At 36.7% G+C, this 15,605-nt stretch overlaps 2 protein-coding genes across 2 annotated transcripts; both read right to left on the bottom strand.

The window, feature by feature from the left end:
* Positions 1 to 500: 500 nt before the first annotated feature.
* On the bottom strand, positions 501 to 2,521 carry LOC120629480. The gene is made up of 2 exons (XM_039898421.1): positions 2,324 to 2,521; positions 501 to 719 (listed from the first exon to the last, which is right to left on the bottom strand). The coding sequence occupies exons 1-2, from the start codon at positions 2,384 to 2,386 to the stop codon at positions 501 to 503; spliced, it is 282 nt and encodes a 93-aa protein (XP_039754355.1). The 5' UTR covers positions 2,387 to 2,521.
* Positions 2,522 to 4,102: 1,581 nt separating this feature from the next.
* On the bottom strand, positions 4,103 to 10,027 carry LOC120629402 (deoxyhypusine hydroxylase). Its single transcript, XM_039898338.1, has 5 exons — positions 9,658 to 10,027; positions 8,482 to 8,805; positions 8,175 to 8,282; positions 7,275 to 7,356; positions 4,103 to 4,306 (listed from the first exon to the last, which is right to left on the bottom strand). Exons 1-5 carry the CDS (start codon positions 9,935 to 9,937, stop codon positions 4,186 to 4,188), a joined length of 915 nt encoding a protein of 304 aa, XP_039754272.1. The 5' UTR covers positions 9,938 to 10,027; the 3' UTR covers positions 4,103 to 4,185.
* Positions 10,028 to 15,605: the final 5,578 nt, after the last annotated feature.

A 15,605-nucleotide genomic window follows, 5' to 3' on the forward strand; every position in this document is an offset into this window, starting at 1 on the left:
CGGTGAGAATGATGTTTCCGAGTTATCATCATACTCATATCGATTGTGAGGAAAAATAATGAGATTATAAAGCAATAACAAAATATATTTTTTTCATCGCGCCACTTCAAATAAAATGTTGTTTTTGGCTTGTTTCCTTCAGGCATCATAACAGGCAAAGATCATTGATCAAACAGCCTATTCTATTTGTTTTATCTTTGTCGGGAACTTGACATACCGTTTTTTAGGCTCTGGATTCCTGTTGTTGGAAAAAAGTCTATTAGAAACCTTACAATTTTTATTTCTGCTTTTAAAATGCAAGCATTGTATTACGTTTTAATATTTTGTATACACGTGAATATTTATTTACGCTGCGTTAAATAGATTGTCAGGGGATATAATTTTTGTCTCATCCTAGGCACAGCTTGCCTAGTAGCTGGTGTTATTGCCGAAATGATTGGGTCATAGAATAAAAAAAAAATTGTATCAATATACTTTTATTTTTATTTAATACTTTTATTTTAGTAATCGTCATATTTATCGCCATTCATCCTCCGTCCGTTGCCCACGAAGGGCGTGTCGTACGCGTCGAAGTATCTCTTGACACGCCGGTCGCCGCGCACGTGTTGATACACCGCCTTCTCGAGTTGCTCCACCGCTTCCAGCGTGCTGCCGCTGAGTACCACCTCGCGGGTTAACCCCAGGAATGAGGACTGTTCAGAATCCAATATGTCGGAGGACTACAAAAGTTTTTCATCAACCCATTACCCGCCCACTACAGCACACGGGTCTCTCTCTTCTCGCAACGGCTAGCATGGGCAGGAGATAATTATAAATAAATAAAATAAATATACTACGACAATACACACATCGCCACCTAGCCCAATGTAAGCGTAGCTTGAAAAACATTCATGTTCATCACACAAAAATTTTCCAGTTGTGGGAATCGAACCCGCGACCTTGGACTCAGAAAGCAGGGTCGCTGCCCACTGCGCCACTCGGCTGTCAAATTGTCTCCTGTCAATGCTAGCGGTATCTTCAACTATTATTTTATTAACTACTAGAGCACAAGTGGAAATAATATCCAAATAATATATTATGTGTAATAATAAACGGGGGTAAACTTCTCTAAGTCCATGTTCCCGTGCTTTAGCAGGTGGACACGTTAATTATATCCCTTATCAGGGGATATAATCAGGGTATATAATTTTTGTGTCTTGCCTATTCTAGCCCTCCTGAGTGAGGAGTTTAGTCCAGCAGCGTGGTGGACTTAACTGCGGCCAAGTACGGATTGGTAGACTTAACAGCCTTTGAGAACATCTCTCAGGCATGCAGGTTTCTTTCTTTACCTTCACCGTTAAAACAACTGATATTTAAATTGATTTAAATTAAAAATGCACATAGCTCGGAAAGGTTGCCCAGCAGTGCGTGCCAGGGATCGAACTCAGTCCCTTCGAAGGGGAGCGGTTTAACCACTAGAATATACAAAAAATACCTATACTTAATACCAATACGGCTTCAAAAATTCCCAATTCCTTATCTATGAAGAAAAGTTTAGACGGCCTCGCTTACGACGCTTCGAGCACCTGTCGTCTTAGTACGAAGTGCAGGCTATGTGGGGCTTTATAATATCATCATTTATAGCACTATAAATGCTGATATTTTCGTGTGTTGACTGTCACTTCTCCCTCGGTTATCGTACGAGGCGACCAAGGGAATATAACTGAGAACGGGTAACAACTTCCTATATGCTACTACTATCATATAATTTTTTATTTTACCCCGCTAAGTTTGTTGTGGGCTCTTCCTAGCCTGGTCTAAGGAGTTGGAACCCTCGTAGTTTAAATTGGTGAACGAAGTTATAGCCATCCCCTTATGATACTGTAAACATATATGTATGAACGCTTCATAAGTGCCTGTGATAGACCTACATGTTTTTTTTTTTTTTTAATTTAATGCGAGAGCCAACCAGTCTTCCTGGCCTGGTGATTATGGGTAAAAGGAGAGACCTCGAGTGTATCAGTTGACTGTTATAGGCTATTCATGAACTATTCCCGCATCGGGGCAGTGTGGAAGGCCAATCGAGAGACCAAGATAATCTATATATTTTTTTTAGTAGCTATCGTTAATTATATAGAACCTTTATTTGACCTATACCACATTATAAAATCATACACTCACAACCTGGTAGAGATCTCAGAGAGATATGCTTTCCTTTGCTTACTTCATATATTTATGTTTGTATAACAATTTCTGGTACATAAATTATAAATAAATAAATCTGCACCTATCAGTTAGACTTTAATAGGCTGAAGAGCTTTTAACAGAATTAAATAAAACTTACCACAGAAGTAAATAGAAAACTTATTTGTATAAAAACACAATAGTTCAAATGCGTCAAATCCATTTCACTATAATTATAAACAAATCTTTAAAATATTAGCATAATTTAGAAGTTACACTTTGATCATATTAACATTAGTAACAAGTAATCTAAGGTGTATTATTTGTAATACCATATACATAACTAGGTATATTCACGTGAATATCCAAAGGTTTGAGGCGAAAAAATAAAATAAACAATACATTTTATATTAGTACTTTTTTTATTGCTTATTGATACAAGTATAATAAACTGAAATAGAAAAGTTATAAATATTACCTTTATAGGTACAGATGTATGCAACAAAAAAGATACTATGGTATGTTCTTAGCTTCAATTTTAGGGTGCAATGTGGTTCCACCATTAGTGATTAATAGTTTAATATAAATTAATTGAAAAAAAAAGTTTTTTTTTCGAATCTATAAAGTTCATCGCAACATTATATTGATCATGTTTCTAACTAAATTTTTTTTCCGCGATTAAGTAAAATTTAAAGACAAACACAGACTTTAGACAGAGTTACCTCTAACGCTGCAGTAAGGTTTTTTAAATTCTGGGATAAAATAAAAAGTACTATAAACACATGGATAGCTGATTTAATGTTATGTTAAATTTTATACAGGCAACAAAAGATTGCAAAAAATTAGAAATGCAAAACTGCAGACCGGCCACCGAGCAATTTAGGTAGCTTTTTAGTTTGCAACGTTCTGAAGTAGAACCTAGTCACGGTCTTAAATACCAAGCGGCAATGCTAAGTGCACAGCTGGTGATGAAATGTATCTTATTGAATATTGTGAACGAATAGACTATCCTATCCTACTATAAAGAACTTTGCTGAACTCAGCAAAGTTCTTGTTGTTTATACAGCGAGACGCCGCCGTGAGCAAAAACAAACGAGACGTTTTTTTCACATTACTCGCTTGACAATTATTTTTATTGAAAGGTCAAGAACACATACATTCAATAAGCTTAGCGGGTAAGTAATGTTGTATTGGAGTCCCTCTAGGAGGCTTCATGATTTGAATAAAACTTGTTCATACTAATATTGCTATCTCGCTCTAACGTATGATGGCGTCCCTGTCGCTCACCAGTGACTGTGAAGGGCGAGCGATAGTAAAAAATCCTCGTCAAATGTTATTTTCTCGCGAGGTGTGAAAAGTGGAGTATTCAACTGAAGAGCTAACTTCAGGCTGATGTTGTGGGCGCCCCTCGTTTGCTGTTTTACCCCCTTCTTGACGTATCTGATACCTAGTGCTAAGATGTGGAACGTCTTCCAACTGTGTTTCCTTCCACGTATAACTTGAGTACCTTCAAGGCAAAAAATAGGCATAGTGTATGCTAGCACACGCCATCCTCATATGAACCGATTAACGGCCCACTGCAGAGCACGAGTCTCCCACACATGAGAAGGGTGTAGTCCACCACGCTGGCCTAGTGGGGATTGGTGGGGTCTGCGGATTGGTGGCGCACGCCAACCTAGACAAAATCATTGCTTTCCAACAGGCGTGTATAAAAAATAAATGAAAAAAAAGGGTATTTATTTTATGGGTATATGTGCTCAACCAAACTATTTTCTGTGTTTGTTTTCCTCGCCATTTTGCCTGGAAGATATCGCTATGAAGCGATAAGGCCGCCAAATTGTATACGTTGTTTTGTTAAACTTTTCTATTTTTTTGTACTTTTTGTGGTGTGCAATAAAAGTTTATTCATTCATTCATGGTTTATTTGTGTCCGGCTTTGTTTTTTTTGCAACTCAAAAATTACGAACTAATCACACTTGTAAGATAATGCAGCAGTAAAAGAAGTTTACAGTTTTTTCTGAATCAATTTTGAATTGTAAGCAATGTGTTCGCGTATTGGAATTCCGGACTGTTCTCATAATCCGACATATCTAGTGCCACCTCGCAACTTTCTCGAACAACGCGTCTCGGGTCATCCAGGTACCTGGAATAAACGTTACACATAAGTGTTGGATGGATTTTAGTCAGTAATAGTAGAGCTTTTTGTGACACACAGTTTGTCCGGGAACCAGGGGCGTGCACTTCATACATGCACATAAGCACTGCATACCCAAATTATTTTATATAGCTCGTATTGGAGGGAACTTTTTCCATTTTATGCCATGCACCTACTTTATGCTTACCCTGGTCAAAAACCCTGTGCACGCCACTGCCGGGAACGTACTACCGCCATGCTTATTTCTGCCGCCAAGCAGCATTGTTGCAATACTGTATTGCGGTTTAATTACAGCCACATGAGGCTAAACACCTCCTCCGCCTCTGGGTTTATGGACACAGGGCGGCAAATTGCAGGACGTGTTCCTTACATGCTCTGCGAAGTGACCCCTCTATATTATGAAAATTAAGCTTAATTTGCTATACTCCGCGAACAGCAGCAGAATCTGTATGGTGTAATTTATAATTACTTCAATCCGTATACACCACACCAAACAGATCCTCGGCAATGTTACCATCTACGCACGTTTCACTCCGAAACCGGAGCATCCTCAGGAGATGTTGACTTTACAATGAATAATTGTTAACAGTATTCAACAAGTGGAGTATACGGATTGAAGTAATTATAAATTACACCATACAGATTCTGCTGCTGTTCGCGGAGTATAGCAAATTAAGCTTAATTTTCATAATATATTATGGATTTCCGCAAAGTAACGCATGCTTTTATCCAAATGACCGTCTGTCTATAGGCGATTTTTTGGTAAAAACTCATACTGGATATTTTCTTCATATTATATAATACGCACTGGGCCAGCGTGGTGGACTATGGAATTAACCACTTCTCATTTTTGGAGACCTGTGCCCTGTACTGGGCCGGTAATGGGTTGATATGATGATGTCTGATTATGATATGATCTGCATACATATAAGCTTATATATACTAGCGGACACCAGCGCCATCTGTCGGGCTGATTTGTGAATCTAAGCCATCCAGGTTGCCACCCAAACGCATACCAAAAAATTCATTCAAATCGGTCCAGCCGTTTAGGAGTTCAGTCACATACACACGCACACAAGAAATCCCTACTAATATTATAAATGTCAATGTAAGTTTGCTTGTTACGCTTTCACGCAAAAACTACCTAACCGATCCTCATAAAACTCTGTACACATATTCTTGGAACTGTTGGAATAGTAATATAGAATTCTTTTTATCCCGAAATTAAGCTCGGTTCCTTTGGGAGAGGGGATGAAAGTGGTGTTTGAAGATTTTACACCATAACTCCGACAAATTATAACCGATTTAAATAATTATTTTTGTAATGTAGAGGTTATAATATTGTGTTTAATTTTGCCCAAACTTTGTGAAGATCTGATGAATGTGGTTGGAGAAAGAGGACAGAACTCCTCAGCGGACAGCAGCAAACCCCTCATTTAAGGCTTAGCGATACTGAATACTTAAATTTTTTTTAGAACTAGGTACAACTTAATTGAATGCCACATCAAAAAACAAAATCATGCGCAGACGAAGTCGCGGGCAACAGCTAGTATATATATATAAATATGGGCTTCCTTTAATTAAAAAGGACCTATCGATCATTATTTTGACATAAATAATATTAATAATTGATAGAATTAACCCAGGTGAAATTGCATTATGTTCGCCTGTCCGTCTGTCTCAAAGACCCACAACGCGCTACGGTGGCCTGCGAAACATTTAGTGACAAATGTATGGAAACATAACAAGCATTCCAGGGGGCTGCAGGGTGGATTTGTTCGCTTTATTCACGACGTGATTTGGTAAAGGAATAAAAAAGATTAAATGGACAAATAAATTAGGAAAATAGTACCTCCCATTTCAGAAGATTAAATTATAACTCAACATAATATTGTTTTTTATTGGTTATCCAAATAATTAATCATTAGTTCGACAGCCGATTGGCGCAGTGGACGATCATGCTTTCTGAGGCTGTGGAAAACGCTTGTGTGATGAAAATTAATGTTTTTAGTGTCGTGGTGTTTATATTAATATTGTAAGTATTTGTGTATATTATTCATAAAAAAAATATATACATCAGTCATCTTAGTTCGGATAACACAAGCTACGCTTACTTTGGGGCTAGATGGCAATGTGTATTGTCGTAGTACATTTATTTATTTACAAGCTTTAATCTCAAAAGAGTACTTCTTAAAAAAACCTACTTGCATGAATGTTCTTCTTGTTCTCAAGGTAATGTGAAGTCTATCTATCCACGTTTGGCCAGAGACCCTTCTCATTCTCAGAATAGAGATCCTGTGCACTGTTGTGTGAGATGATGAGTTAAGGACTTCTCAGCTGAGCTAACCCATATAAGCTTCTAGGGTATAATTGAGAACAAAACTATTCCTTTCTGTAAATTTCATAATTGACTATTTAGGTTAGCTACCTAGGTGTTTTGTCTCAGGGTCAGAATCCATATCAGTCTCTAATACCCATCTTGGAAAAATACGAAGACACCCAAAAGAAAATAACTTTTTAAACGATTTATAGCGCTTATTTTGACGAGTAAGTAATTTTTTTTTATGTTATTTATTGACCTGATAGGTGATCGAGGCTACACCGGGAGTTGGAGCGATTATGGACACTTTGTAAGTTCTAGAGAAAACGATAGGGTAAAATTATTGCACGGCTGCATTGTGCTCGACCAAAGATATTGGACATTGGACAGTGCCAATAAGATACGAGATGATGAAGTAGAAATATAAATACTTCATCTAGAACCCATTACCGGCCCACCACAGAACACGGGACTCGTCCCACGGATGAGAAGGGGTTATACGCAAGCCTAGTGCGGATTAGTGTACTCCACACACCTTTGAGAACAATATGGAGGACTCTCAGGAATGCGGGTTTCCTCACGATGTTTGCCTTAACCGTTGAAGCAAGTGAGATTTTCATTGCTAAAAAAACTTACCTCTTCAAAACTTCAGTGCAATCTTCAGTACCTATAGAGCCCAATGCTTCGGCAGCCTCGTGTCGAACCATCTCATGTTCATCTGAAAATAAATAAATGTCCATGAAAGAAAAGACCTAGCTCTCAGTAAAATCTTCAGAGTTTGGAGCATCGTGGAAATTTTTGCCTGGTAGGAGGCATCGGCCGTAGCAATTAAGCACACTACCGGCAAAGACATGCCGCTAAGCGATTAAGCGTTCCGGTACGATGTCGCGTAGAAACCAATTAGGGGTATGGGTTTAATATAACTTATCTTATGAGGTATTACTCATATTAGAATAAAATAAAGCATGTCTTTAGGTATTCTACGAGATTTATTTCGGAGTGTGCTCAAGAACTATTAGATCAAATTCTCCCCGACCCCTGTACTTATTTAACAGCGAACCGCGTATCACCTTCCTAGATATATTTAGACCTAGAGACGTTGTACCCAAGACCACCACGAAACCGCTAAGCGGCACGTATCTTTTGGTAGGGTGGTAACTAGCCACGGCCAAAGCCTCGCAGCAAAAAATTAAGAGGTGCATGCTGGTGGTCAAACACCGATACAGAAAGACTGAAGTTTTAACCACTAGGCTATCAATCCTTAAATCTTGTATAGGATACATTATTATAGACATATGGATCCGAGCAAAGTTTAAAATTATTTATTTATTAAAGGAACAACAATAGCATGTTCACAATAGAAAGTTACAAAGATTTTGTTTCTAATCATTGTGACAAACCACTTAAAGGTGGGCACACACAGGGCACACACACACGCACGCACAAAAATTATGACCCAAAAGTTTAGTCTGGATTGCTTGACAAAGCAGAAATAATAGCATGATTATAAATTATACATTATCATATTTATTTTACCTGTATCTTTCAGCGTCTGTATAAGGGCCGGCACGGATCGCTCATCTTGCATCTGGCCAAAGACAAATGCCACTTCATGACGGAACAGTGCACTGCTGGCTTGGAAACCTGAAATCAATATGAATTTTATTTTGAAGGTTCTTCATCTCATAATCATCTTTTACAGCTGTGACGCAGAAACATAGGCCTACACACAGTAGGTAGATTTAAAATAAAAGCATGAAGTGGGACTTGTACATGAAATTAATTATACATACAAGTAATATATAGTTTTAATGCCATATCTTAATACAAAACCAAACCTCACCTTTAGCCAAAGCCTTAATACTCTCTGTAGTACGCAAGTTGCGTAAACTAAACATTGCTCTGTATCTCTCAAACAATGATTTATTTTCATCCAATAATATATCTGTTAGCTCTTGGATATCAACGACTTTGCTTGGGGGTGCAGGATCTATTGACGTATAGAGACTTTTTGATAGATTACTATTTTCTATGCTCTCATCTTGTATCCATTTAAGACGTTGTAAGGCTATTTGACATGTCTCAGCAACTTCTATCGCTGGGTCATGTTGGTACTTCTCTAGTAATGACTGCAGGTTTGCATCACCAATTGCACCAAGGGCTTCACCTGAAACATAGGCAAACATAATATTATCACACTGGGGTCACTATTACTAATAATAATACATATTTAAGATATTATTTTTAGTAAAAACAACTTTATATTATAGAAATTAAGCTTAACTTGCTATACTTCACTAAAAGCAGGAGAATATTGAATTTACAATGAATAACTGTTAAGAATTATTCATAGTTAAGTCAACATCTACTGAGGATGAAACAAAACGTGCATAGAGGGCACATTGCTATAAAGGTATACAGATTAAGAAATTATTAACACCATACAGATATTACTCCATACAGATTCTTTTGCTTCTCGCTAACTTAAGTATAACTAAGGTTCTGTGGTTCAAAAATGTTTTATCTCAATAGTCAAAAAATGGCTATTCTTTTCACAATATTACCAGTGGCTTTCCACTAGTCCTAGTAATTTTGTTAGTTTATAAATGTGTGCAATAAAATTGGCAGTGATATCTACACAAAACCAATATTAACATTGTAGATGACTCAAATGGGTAAGAACGGGTCATAGAACAAAACTCAATATTGCTAAATAAATTGTATCTATATTATGTGTTTAATCTTTCCATTAGCATATAGCACCACCAGCAGTGATGCAGCCTGAGTTAGTGAAAGCTTGTGTAGATGCCTATTTGAAGCCAGAAGATGCGTTCGAAGTGCAAATTAAAAAAAAGGGAGCAACAATTAGTTACTTTGATTAAGGTATATTCAAAAACAAACAAAGTGTAGTAACACATTGTTAGTTTTTGTTGAAGTGTAAAGTACCTACGCCTAGTAATTATAAATACGAGTTAGAATAGAATTTTAAAATTAAAGAACAGAACACGTAAAAACATACCGGCTTCATGCCTCACTATCGGATCCTGATTTGCGTCTTCCAACATACGTATTAACACTGGTATAGCATTTGTATCCTGCATTTGACCTAGACAGTAAGCTAGTTCGTGTTTTAACAATACTGATTCATCCCTAAAGCATTCACTAATGCATTTGATAGCGGTTTCTCCCCCTATATTGCGAAGTGCGAAGAGTGCCCGAAACCGTTCTTTCATAGGCCTATTGGGATCATTTAACACGTTGCCGACACTTTTGATGGCATCATCGCTTACTTTAACCATTTTAACACTAAGTTTAAAGTTAGTCGAATTCAATAAATACTAGCACACCAACAACGTGCCTAACTTTACAATTTCATCGTCAGTTGTCAACTTCAGTCCGCAGTTGTCAACTCAAGTGTCAAAACGATGACATTTAATGGCTTTTTTTTCTTCTTTATTCTGTGATTCTTTCGCAAAGGGAAAAAACAGAGATGTTTAGACGTAAAGCCATGTTGTCATTTATTAACAGTTTCATGCGTAAATTTTAAATAAAACTGCGTTCAAAACTGTACGACAAGACAATATAAATTCAAATTTCTACAGAACACATGCCTCACACAATTCTGCTAGACCCACTGACCTCTATAAATAGTAGAAGTAATTTTATGGAGTAGGTACATTTTTTTTACCTTAAAAGTGTTTTTCCTTCATTAAATCAAAAGTTTTTCCTATGATCTCAGCCACATAGTTATTATCAAACAGAACGCAGCTGAAAAAAAATCACTTCAACGCTTCATACGCACCTTTTAGTTTCAAATTTGAAAATTTTGCGAAGATGAACATTCGGTCTGTAATTAAAAAGTTTTAAAGCAAAGGTGAAAATATTTAATTACATAATATTTTTCACTCAATATTTTTTTCGCATATAGCTACGTACAGTTATAATTATTCAACATCGACCACAAAAATCACGTTTTTCCTGTTTATGAAGCATTATAAGTCAGATTTGCAAGCAGTTTGGAACCTGACGAAAAAAAATATTTTTTTCTCCATTGCGTCAGAGAATGACTATCTAAATATTTTCGTCAATAAAACGTAAATAATAATTAAATTTTTATTCATACCTTACTTCTGTTAGTACCTACACATTTGTAGTTAGTTTATTTTTAAAGCGAACTTTAAGAGAAGCATCTTCAACCTATTCATGTCCCTGTGTATTTAAGACACATTAGGTACAAGTTTACCAATACGCACTGTGCCAACGTGGTGGACAGTGGCGTGCACTTCACACATTCATAAAAGCACTGTCTACCCTAAAATTGATATACTTATAACTCGTATAGGAGGAGAATTTTAGTCGTTTTATGGTGGTGGACTACGGCCTTAACCCTTTCTCATTATGGGACGAGACCCGTTCCCTCGCCGGGTATTGCTCTCCGAGATCTCCGAGGGTGAACTTCCTAACTCAGCTGCCCGCTTTTCAAACAAATTGCCACTTCGTGGTCTTTTTTATTGCAATAATTGACGTACGTAGCAGATGGCCCACCTGATGGTAATTTATTTATTTATTAAAGGTACACCAACAGCTTGTTCACAATACATAGTAAAGAAAAATTACAAATATTTTGTTTCTAATCTGTGGGACTAGCTACTTAAAGGTGTGCACATCATTTCCTACAAAATTACCGATATTAAAACTACAAACTACTTCTAATAAAAATGCGAAAAGTTAAACAAAACTAATCATACAATGAGAAAAATAACAAAAGAAAACTAAAAATTACAATCCAAAAGTGCAGTCCGGATTGCTTGACAAAGCAGAAATAATAGCACGTTTAAAAACCTTTGGCCTTTGACAAAATAGATGGTAAGGAATAACAAAATAAACATGCAGAAATACAAAGAAAGAAGTTAGGTAGGTACCTTGAGATATGGCTGAGCAATCTCTTACTTTTATTTGCGAAAAGATTTCCATTTAAAAAAAAACACGTGGGTAGAGATACTATGTAAGTAAGTATGTTTAAGTTTTATCACATGACCGCTAACTGTTGTTTGTCACAATCATAATTATTAGCATTATATTATCAAAGCGCGAGATTTTCTATCTAAAAACATCACCCGCCCACGTTAATTTTTAGAGTTCCTTCACCAAAATGGTGAAAACGATCCCTTATGGTGACTTGGTCCGTCTGTAACAACTGGAACATAGGTTAGTCAAAACCTATTAAGTAAAACTATTGATATTTGTGTGGTGATTCAAATTAGCTAATAAAAAAAAATTATAAAAACATCTTTATTTTCACTTTGTACCTACTAGAAACGGTGATAGATATTGGGTAAGACTTCAGTTCCCCGTTTGGTGGGACAGAGTTTGATCCCCGGCACGCAACACTGACTTTTCGGAGTTATGTGCGTTTTTAATGCAATATATGTACATATCATCACGCTAAGACCAATAGGAGCATAGCACTAATGAAGAATAGTTCAAAATTAAGGTTTTTTTTTCTTTTGAGAGCTTCCACTACGTGTGAGCCGGAAACGATTAAAGTTAAAAGTTAGTTTCGATAAAACAATGTATGAAAAAAGTTGTTCCCATTTAAAAGTTCTTAAAAAGAGTCCGCTACAGCAAATGTGACTATGTATATCTATTAACGTATCTTATCTTTTGAATTATACGCAGACGAAGTCGCGCGGGTCCACTAGTATAGTATAATATTGATCGAATATTTAAGCGCTAAAGACTCACAGACTAAACGTAAAAAACTAAACCCTCTTTTTGCGTTGGGAGTAAACGAAACTACTCCACGTAATTCCAATTCCAATCCACAGTCCAATTAACTCGCACGAAGCGTTTTCCATCCACGTTATTGTTACGGACCGCTATAAAGGTATGGCCCTTCCGGCGTCAGGCCACGTGTAACTTGAGTACTTTCATGGCATGAATAGGTAGTTAGACCTCTTCTAGACATACACGCACCAAAAAGTTTAGTGATTTCTTTGTTTTGTACATATTTTATGCCATTGGTAACTCTTTGTGCATATATATACATACGGATGTAAGTTAAGGTTTAGTATCTACTCGTAGAAGTGCCTTTCAGTAGATTCAAATTCAAAGTTCATTTATTTCAAGTAGGCCTAGTTTATAAGCACTTTAGTCAAGTTAGTCCCTTTGTAGTGACTCTACCACCGGTTCGGAAGGCAGATTCCACTGAGAAGAGCCGGCAAGAAACTCAACTAACTAATGAAATATTGAAGCCCCTTTCCTGTTTGACCTTTATCCATTCTATGTTATAATAACATTTATGTCTTCCATTTTATAAATTGAAAATGCATATAAAAATTTTCGGAACCGACAGGATTTGAACCTGCGACTCTCTGGCCTCAGACTGATATGAAAGGCATATACTAATTTCGGCACGAAACGGTAGGAGAGCCGTAGCATAATTGGATAAAGCGCTCAGGCCGCGATTGCCGCAGGTTCAAATCCTGTCGGTTCCGAAAATTTTTATATGCACATTTTCAATTTATAAAATTGATAATTCCTCCAAGTGTAGGAAAAAACACTTATAAAAATTATAAAAATTTATGTGTTCACCCGTACACGGTTTCCTAAAAGAGCCCGTTCGGGAAAGTGGAACCGCCATGCTTATTACTGCCGCTAAACAACAATATTGCAATGCAGTGTTCCAGTCTGGAAGGCGTTTTTGCCGGTGTAATTCCAAGCACATGACACCTTCGCGTCAGGTTGATGGGCACAGGGCGTTTGCTCTTTTTATAGGCGAGGGCTTTCCGAAAAAGAACAAGTCTTTGGAAGCCGATAACAGACTGATAGTCTTATGATGTACCTAAGCTTCATTTTCATTCAGTAGAAATCAGTAGAATATTCCAGGTTAGAAATTAAAATTGGATCGTAGTACAAAACTATAATCGTTAAATATAGTATTAGTATAGGTTAGTATAGGTTAAATCCTAGTATAGGGGCAGAAGTTTTTCTCCTAATATATATAGATAGAATTTTATCTAACTTTAGATTGTTGTAACAATTAATACTAAGATCATTTAACTGATAACTAACATTTATAGGATTACATGAACGATAATTGCGGATGCGGATTAGCAGTAAGAAAAAATACGTATGGACGCTTTATACAAGTAGCTGGGATAGATCTTGATTTTTTGATTTTAATTGTTTTTTTTATTTAATACTGTACTTCCTACTATAGGTTTCCTATTAATTAGCAAATTATTAATTAATTATTATCTATTATGACACCGGATTAGACGACCATAACGACAATGTGCTTACCCCAAAAAAGGTTACTTGGCTTTGGAATGCATGTGCATACAGAATACATAAGTGCCGCACAGGCAATAGATAGTTCCTAACAGTTTAGCTATCATACAGTTTGGAAGAGCAGGACTCTTCCGAACTGTCACTGTGCACCTCCGCAGTATTTCAATTTTGCTTTTCCAGTGAAAAGCAACATTGAAACCACCATATTTCATTACACAGAACACTGGTTCTGAAATTCTGCATGTGATGAAAGATGGTTCAAACTGAGCAACGTGTTATGTTGCCCTGTACCATTTGGATTTATTTTCATGGTTTTGCATAGCATTTCTGGGAAATTGTTAAGCTTTGATAATAATAAAAATTTGTTATTAAAACCTCAACTTCGGACAATACATCAAATTCAAGACAAAAACAGCTGGCAAGAAACTTGGCATTCTCAATAAGGTCAAGCATTACTTCACGCCTGAACAGCTTCTCACCTAGTACCAAGCTCAGGTTCGATCTTGCATGTTGTACTTCTCCCAGTTATGGGATGGCTCTGCCAAGTATCAGCTTGATGCCTTGGATTCAGTGGATCTCCGTTCTAAAAGGCTCATCGGTAGAAATCAGTAGAATATTCCTGGTTTGAAAGATTTGTATCGATACGTGGTTGATATACCATGGACGCGTACGAAGCGATTTGCATCTTCGTTTTTGATTCGCACAGCGAGGATCTGGAATGCCCATCCAGCTTCCGTTTTCTCCAGAACCTACATTATGGGACTGAATAGGCATCTTTTAGGCAAGCACACTTCACCTCAGGATGCATCATCACTTACCATCAGGTGTGATTGTGCAAGCGCTCGTTTATATTGTACACTAAAAAATAACAAAATAATAGAGATTAAAAGTATTTTGTTACTAATTATTCGTTTCGAAGTTCCGTCAAATGTCAAGTAGACAATGATATCTTTAATGAAAATGTACATTGAATGATAGGAAAAATCGTTAACTGAGTTTTGTCAAAAATATCGCGTACCAAAAAACTAAACCTGCTCTTACAAAATTGTAAATAAAGCAATCTCAGCGCACTAATTCTCACTATCCCACAATTGAATGAATAAAGTGCATTCAGTATACTACTGATTACAGGTCCATTTATTTTAAACTTGAATCAATAGATTTTCGATAATGGGGGTTAAAAAATTACAGACTACTGTATGATGTCTAAGCTGTGTCGTACATGAACTACGCAAAAATAAATTCCACTCAAGTAATCGCAATAAAGCTTAATTCATCAGCACAGCGTGCATTATGTAATACGCGAGGTCTATTTACGCCGGGGTCATCGGTGTAAACTGCCTACAAAATATTATATGTTATATAAATAAATACCTACAGAGCGACGGTAGTCATGTGATGAATGAAAAACAAAGATGATAAGAAATGTGTAATGAGTAGATATGAGTAAGTAAATGTTATCTTGTAAATAATATTTAATTCGCCAATAGCCGCGAGGCAATGAGTGTGGTACTAAGTTATTCAAAATTCAAAATTCATTTATTTCAAGTAGGCCTAATATAAGCACTTTTGAAACGTCAAGTCAGTCTGTGTGTAGTGACTCTACCACCGGTTTGGTAGGCAGATTCTACCGAGAAGAAGCCGGCAAGAAACTCAGCAGTTGATCTTTTCCAA

The sequence above is a fragment of the Pararge aegeria genome, chromosome 14 (assembly GCF_905163445.1).
Source record: "Pararge aegeria chromosome 14, ilParAegt1.1, whole genome shotgun sequence".
Lineage (NCBI taxonomy): Eukaryota > Metazoa > Arthropoda > Insecta > Lepidoptera > Nymphalidae > Pararge > Pararge aegeria.